The 7,813-nt window shown below is 45.2% G+C and overlaps 1 protein-coding gene across 1 annotated transcript; it reads left to right on the top strand.

Annotated features, from left to right (window-relative positions):
- Positions 1-1,745: 1,745 nt before the first annotated feature.
- Positions 1,746-2,898, top strand: LOC141059507 (beta-1,3-galactosyltransferase 2-like). The gene has a single exon (XM_073555671.1). The coding sequence runs from the start codon at positions 1,746-1,748 to the stop codon at positions 2,754-2,756; it is 1,011 nt and encodes a 336-aa protein (XP_073411772.1). The 3' UTR covers positions 2,757-2,898.
- Positions 2,899-7,813: the final 4,915 nt, after the last annotated feature.

Below are 7,813 nucleotides of genomic sequence, written 5' to 3'. Positions count from 1 at the left end.
TCATGTCCATGGTGCTGTGATCAGTGATACAACAATGTTTGGCCACAGGTAGATCTATTCTAATTTCTTTTATTGTGTAGCAGTGAGAATTCTTCCTTATTCTAAGTTTTTGCCCTGTCTCCCCCACATATAGACCCTCAGGAGGACATTTGTTACATATAATTAAGCACACCACATTAGATGTGATGCAGCTGAAAGTACCTGGGATCTTGTGGTCATGATGTGAGTTGGGGATCTTTATCTTGTTTGTGGTCATTATAAATGGACAGGTTTTACAGTTTTCTGCTTGCAGTGAAAGCTTACTGCAGCTGTTGGAGAGGACAGGGAGCTTCTGACAATGATGCTTCTTAGATTTGGGGGCTGCCTAAAACACAAAAGTGGGTGGTCTGGAAATATGGATTGTAATCAGGCAACTTTTTGTGTCTCTGATCACAGCATCACGGACAAAAAAAACAAAAACAAAAAACAAATATCCTAAAATAAAAAAGCTAAAAATAAATTTCAAAAATTGCATGAAGGTAGTAATAATAATAAGGGTATTTAGTAAACATAATTTTGATCAAAAGAATGTACAAGCCATCCAGCCACATCAAGGCAACCCTTATGGGACAGTCCTAAGCCTTGTATTTAAAATCTTTCCACTTGTCAAGTGATGTAAATGTGAACAAGGACCGAGGGACTGAACCACCAGTAAACGCATAGGCCAGACAGGATGGATTTCCCAGCTCAGAAACAGGGCAGTGACACCCTTATATACACAGAATACACATTGAACTAAATGAGAAACTAGGTCTGAACTGAAAAAGTAAATTAATGTGTATGCAAAATGTAAATGCATATAAACACATGACCTTTACACAAAGAAAACCACAAACAAAAAAACAAATATCCTAAAATAAAAAAGTAAAAACTAAATTGCAAAAATTGCATGAAGGTAGTAATAATAATAATAAGGGTATTTAGTAAACAAAATTTTGATCAAAAGAATGTACAAGCCATCCCGCCACATCAGGGCAACCCTTGTGGGACAGTCCTAACTCTTGTATTTAAAACCTTTCCACTTGCCAAGTGTTACTTTTCTATTTTAGCAGTCAATATGGCCTAAATATGCAACATGGCCTGCAGTGTCTCTGGACTTTGTGTCTCATTGAGCACAACTGGGACATCATTAGTCATCAATTGCAAAGGAGCTGCCAACAGTGGATCTTGATGATATGCCAAAATTCATTAAGTGCAGCAAAACATTCCTCAAACAACCATCAATATCTGCACGTGATGATCATGCTTCATACTGAATAAATCAACATGTTTTAAAAATGTTTTTAATGTGTTTTTGCATATCATTAATATGTCTATCTATCCTATGATTTCCATAAATCCACAACTTTTCCTTTTTGGTGTTACAATTTCAAAGTTGAGAAGTATAAAAAATATCAAGAACTTCTCAGTGCGAAGAGAATCTTTTCCAAAATTTACAGATTTTGCATTGGGGCCTTACAGCTTCAAGTCAGTCTTTTCCTTCTGGTCCTGGCATACATTGGTTGAGGGAATTTTTCCAGATTTTGCATTCAAGCCTAGCAGCTGTAAGTTATGCCTCTGAGCACAGCTCATAGTTATGTACATGCTAGGACAGTAAATAAGGCAGGCTGGTGAAATGTATTGCCCAAGTATTTCCATAGTTTTTTTATTTTTACATTTTCTCTCATTTTTTACAGAAATATTGAGTTTAATCTTCAGAGGTCAAAATGAATGGTAGATTCTGCTTTCCGAAAATTCTTACAATATTTTTCGGGATCCTTATGTTCATGTCTGGATACCATGAAAGGAAAACAAAAATGATCAACAAATGGATTAACAATTCTGTAAAATTACAAGAGAAAAAGAAACCTGTGAATAATTTGATTTTTCCAGCATTCAAGCACCCCCTGGCTCCTCCGTACCCATTTCCATACAAGTTCCTCATTAACCAGTCAGACAAGTGCAAGTACAGGAAGCCTTTCCTTGTATTAATGGTGCTAACAGAGTGCCGCGACTTGGAGTCTAGACATATAATCCGAGAAACATGGGGTAATGAAAGTCTTTATGATATTGAGGTGGTCAGGATTTTTCTGGTGGGTCTGCCTCGAATTGCTCCTGAGCGAGTCCAGGATTTATTAGAAGAGGAGAGTGTGACCTTTGGAGACATCGTCCAACAAAACTTCATGGACACCTATTACAACTTGACATTGAAAACCTTAATGGCTTTGGAGTGGGTGACCAAATTCTGTCCTTCTGCCAGCTATGTCATGAAGATAGACAGTGACATGTTTCTCAATGTAGACTACTTGATTCATAATGTTCTTTATCCACATGTGCCAGTTCGTACAAATTACTTCACAGGAGCCCTAGTTCTAAACGCTAGACCATTCAGGAACAAGGCTTCAAAATGGTACATACCAAAGGAAATCTATCCAAATGATACCTACCCACCCTATTGCTCGGGTCCTGGATATGTCTTTTCAGCTGACATGGCAGCAAAAATCTATGATGTCGCCCAAGATATTAGGGTCATCCCCATGGAGGATGCCTTTTTGGGAATTTGTTTGTATAAGCTCCATATTCCACCTTCTGTACCACCTAGCGGTGCATTTAACATGTACAAATTTGATTATGACCACTGCAAATTTAGGAAAGTAGTCATAGTGCACCATTATGGTGGAGAAGAGCTCCGGAACATATGGGTTGACTTTTGGGCTAAAAAATCTCAAAAGTGCTAAGAAAATAAAAATCAAAATGGACTAGAAAAAAATTTTTTATTCGAGGAATATTTCCCAAGATGAAGACTTTTTTTTTCTGAAATGTACACGTGTCAATTAGTTTTACAGGATTTAAATAAAATCTTTTTATATATTATATTTATTTAAGTTGCACAGACACATTTGCACTGATTTTTTATATCTTTATATCTACTGTATTTTAATTGTCTAAGTACTTCACATACTGTAGCTCTGAAGCTTCTGTTGCTCATGATATAAACTAGGCCTAATAGGAGGCTGACATCCTGTATGTCATATATGAGGCCAATATGCCGTACATACCGCAATATCGGCATCCTATATACTGTACATAACACACTCTCAGCCTCTTATAGAAAGTATCTGTTATAGGAGACCAAGCGTGCGGTCTGTATGTGCTATAGGATGCCAAGAGAACAGTCTGTATGATATATAGGAGGCTGAGAGTGCGATCTGTACGATATATAGGAGGCTGAGAGTGCGGTCTGTATGATATATAGGAGGCTGAGAGTGCGGTCTGTACGACATATAGGAGGATGAGAGTGCGGTCTGTACGACATATAGGAGGCTGAGAGTGCGGTCTGTATGATATATAGGAGGCTGAGAGTGCGGTCTGTACGATATATAGGAGGCTGAGAGTGCGGTCAGTACAATATATAGGAGGCTGAGAGTGTAGTCTGTACAATATATAGGAGGCTGAGAGTTCGGACTGTACAATATATAGAAGGCTGAGAGTGCGGTCTGTACGATATATAGGAGGCTGAGAGTGCGGTCTGTACGATATATAGGAGGCTGAGAGTGCGGTCTGTACGATATATGGGAGGCTATGAGAGCGGTCTACACGATATATAGGAGGCTGAGAGTGCGGTCTGTACGATATATAGGAGGCTGAGAGTGCGGTCTGTACGATATATAGGAGGCTGAGAGTGCGGTCTGTACGATATATAGGAGGCTGAGAGTGCGGTCTGTACAATATATAGGAGGCTGAGAGTGCGGTCTGTAAGATATATAGGAGGCTGAGAGTGCGGTCTGTACGATATATAGGAGGCTGAGAGTGCGGTCTGTACAATATATAGAAGGCTGAGAGTGCGGTCTGCACGATATATAGGAGGCTGAGAGTGCTGTCTGTATGATATATAGGAGGCTGAGAGTGCGGTCTGCATGATATATAGGAGGCTGAGTATGGTCTGTACAATATATAGGAGGCTGAGAGTGCGGTCTGTAAGATATATAGGAGGCTGAGAGTGCGGTCTGCACGATATATAGGAGGCTGAGAGTGCAGTCTGTACAATATATAGGAGGCTGAGAGTGCGGTCTGTACAATATATAGGAGGCTTAAAGTGTGGTCTGCACGACATATAGGAGGCTGAGTACGGTCTGTACAATATATAGGAGGCTTAAAGTGTGGTCTGCACGATATATAGGAGGCTGAGAGTGCGGTCTGTACGATATATAGGAGGCTGAGAGTGCGGTCTGTACAATATATAGGAAGCTGAGAGTGCGGTCTGCACGATATATAGGTGGCTGAGAGTGCGGTCTGTACAATATATAGGAGGCTGAGAGTGCGGTCTGCACGATATAAAGGAGGCTGAGTATGGTCTGTACAATATATAGGAGGCTTAAAGTGTGGTCTGTACGATATATAGGAGGCTGAGAGTGCGGTCTATACAATATATAGGAGGCTTAAAGTGTGGTCTGCACGATATATAGGAGGCTGAGAGTGCGGTCTGTACAATATATAGGAGGCTGAGAGTGCGGTCTGCACGATATATAGGAGGCTGAGTATGGTCTGTACAATATATAGGAGGCTGAGAGTGCGGTCTGCACGATATATAGGAGGCTGAGAGGGTTTTAGGAAGTTTCGCCCCCAGCAGTTCGCCCCCAGCATTTCGCACCCAGCAGTTCGCCCCCAGCAGTTCGCCCCCAGGTACACTTCGCCCCCGAATATTTCGCCCCCAGCATTTCGCCCCCAGGTTGTTTCGCCCCCGCACATTTTGCCCCCGCACATTTCGCCCCCAGCAGTTCGCCCCCGGATGTTTCGCCCCCGGATGTTTCGCCCCCGGATGTTTCGCCCCCAGCAGTTCGCCCCCGTATGTTTCGCCCCCAGCAGTTCGCCCCCGGATGTTTCGCCCCCAGTAGTTCGCCCCCGGATGTTTCGCCACCGGATGTTTCGCCCCCGGATGTTTCGCCCCCAGCAGTTCGCCCCCGGATGTTTCGCCCCCAGCAGTTCGCCCCTGGATGTTTCGCCCCCAGCAGTTCGCCCCCGGATGTTTCGCCCCCGGATGTTTCGCCCCCAGCAGTTCGCCCCCGGATGTTTCGCCCCCAGCAGTTTGCCCCCGGATGTTTCGCCCCCAGCAGTTCGCCTCCAGCAGTTCACCCCTGGATGTTTCGCCCCCAGCAGTTCGCCCCCAGCAGTTCGTACCCGGATGTTTCGCCCCCAGCAGTTCGCCCCCGGATGTTTCGCCCCCGGATGATTCACCCCCAGCAGTTCGCCCCCGGATGTTTCGCCCCCAGCAGTTCGCCCCCGGATGTTTCGCCCCCAGCAGTTCGCCCCCGGATGTTTCGCCCCCAGCAGTTCGCCCCTGGATGTTTCGCCCCCAGCAGTTCTCCCCCGGATGTTTCGCCCCCAGCAGTTCACCCCCAGCAGTTCGCCCCCGGATGTTTCGCCCCCAGCAGTTCGCCCCCGGATGTTTCACCCCCAGCAGTTCGCCCCCGGATGTTTCACCCCCGGATGTTTCGCCCCCAGCAGTTCGCCCCTGGATGTTTCGCCCCCAGCAGTTCGCCCCCGGATGTTTCATCCCCAGCAGTTCGCCCCCAGATGTTTTGCCCCCAGCAGTTCTCCCCCGGATGTTTTGTCCCCAGCAGTTTGCCCACAGCAGTTCGCCCCCGGATGTTTCGCCCCCTGCTTTTTGCCCCCAGATGTTTCGGCCCCAAATTAGGCAGGGAATTTTGGCCTTGTGTTTTAGCCCTAAGACCGCTTTCATAGTAGCCACTTTCCCAAGTGCTAAGCACTGGAAAATCGCTAAGAAGATTGCCAATTTTGAATATACTACATGGTGGCCCGATTCTAATGTATCGGGTATTCTAGAAGTCACAGCCACGTGGTATGTTGCACAGGTTATGTAGTATATTGGACAGTCCACGTAGTACATTGTACAGGCCACGTAGTATATAGGACAGCCGACGTAGTATTTTGGACAGCGCACGTAGTAAATTGCACAGTCCACATAGTAAATTGCACAGCGCACATAGTAAATTACACAGCGCACATAGTATATTGGCCAGCCAACGTAGTATATTGCACTGGTCACGTAGTATATTGCACTGTCCATGTAGTCTAGGAATGTGGGCACTATATTCGTGTTTAAAAAAAATAATAAAGATATACTCACCTCAGCCACGGGCCCTGAAGTCCTCGCGCCTCTCTGCAGTGCTGGCGGTGGCTTCCGGTCTGAGCGTAGGACCTGCGATGATGTCGCGGTCACATGACCGTGACATCATCGCAGGTCCTGGACGGTGTGCATTGGAGAGAGGCACGGAGGACAGCGCGACGTTGGAGGGGGTGAGAATAACTTTTTTTTTTATCATTATTATTTTTAGCATTACATCTTTTCACTATTGATGCTGCATAGGCACCATCAATAGCGAAAAGTTGGTCACACAGGGTTAATAGCAGTGTTAACGGAGTGCGGTACACCGCGATCCGTTAACGCTGGCATTAACCCTGTGTGAGCGGTCAGCGGTGAGTGCAGGGCAGTGAAGCAGAGGCCATTTTTATGGCAGACTGTGACCGTCGCTGATTGGTCGTGGGCGTTTTGCCAAGACCAATCAGCGACTTGGATTTACATGACAGACAGACGCCGCGACCAATGAATATACGAATAAAACGTTACAGACAGAAAGACGAAAGTGACCCTTAGACAATTATATAGTAGATAAGTCAATGGCTAGAAAAGCGAGGTGTTGTTTCGGCCAGCTCTTTTTATTTTATTACAGGAGCTATTTTTGAGCACTTAGCGTTCATCAATAGCCTGTATCTTATGGGTCATTACCGAGAGCGCTCACAAAAGCGCTCTGAAAAATGCCAGTAAAGCACGTGCTTTGGAGTTCTAAAACAGTGGCAGCGTAAGGGTGCTTTCACACTTCCGCTACATATGCACTACAGGCCGCCCGTTCGCTCCTGTAATGCCGCATTCCGCTAACCTGCAGCGGAACGAAAAGAAGAAAATGCTCTTCTTTTTGTTCTGACACTGATAGCGGAATGCGGCATTACGAAAGCGAACGGGCGTCTGCAGATCGCGGAACCCAGCCGTTCACTTCTATGGGCAATGCAAGCAGAATGCCAGCATTCAGCCAGCATTGCCCTGGGGTCAGCTGGATGTCAGATCCAGAGCAGATCGACCTCTGGCGGCCACAAACACAAGTGTGAAACCACTCTAAAATTACAGTGTGCAAGAGGCCTAAAATCTAAACAATTTTGAACTTTTACCTGACCCAGCACTGACCTGCTTTGTTGCAAGTTTTGTTGCAGATGTAACAAGTAGCATGGTCACATGTCCTGCAAGTTACATTAGACTAGCTTTTATTCCATCTGTATATCAGAATATAGCAGTGTCTGAAATCTCCACAAAGAGAGAAGTGTACTGCCACAAAAAATCAGTCAGCTTCCACAGCAATTCACTTTCTACAACTATGAATTCAGTTCTGTCCAAACGTGGAAGGAACAAGTTGGTCCATGAGAATCACATTTACTTATTTTCCAAACGAACCGCTGATGATGTCCATTCCATCTGGGTATGTGAAAAACGGACGACTTGCAAGGGACGTGTTTGGACCAATGAAGAATCTGGCGAAGTTGTGAAAGTAGTCAATCTTCACAATCACGCAGCACAAGCTGCAAGACCTGAAGCAATCCGACTTATAATGAGGCTGTGACCAGGGCAAGGACAACACAGGAGACACCACAACAGATTCTCACAGACGTCGTTTCAGGAGCCCATTCTAATGTTGCAGCACTTCTCCCAAGGAAAGCATCACTG

The sequence above is a fragment of the Dendrobates tinctorius genome, unplaced genomic scaffold, assembly GCF_039654945.1.
Source record: "Dendrobates tinctorius isolate UK_male_01 unplaced genomic scaffold, ASM3965494v1 ptg000228l, whole genome shotgun sequence".
Lineage (NCBI taxonomy): Eukaryota > Metazoa > Chordata > Amphibia > Anura > Dendrobatidae > Dendrobates > Dendrobates tinctorius.
The sequence above is the reverse complement of the archived record's forward strand: the minus strand, read 5'-3'. Positions and strand labels throughout refer to the sequence as shown.

Bases quoted from the DNA above. Each gene is read 5' to 3' on its own strand.
- LOC141059507 (XM_073555671.1), top strand. From the start codon at position 1,746: ATGAATGGTAGATTCTGCTTTCCGAAAATTCTTACAATATTTTTCGGG.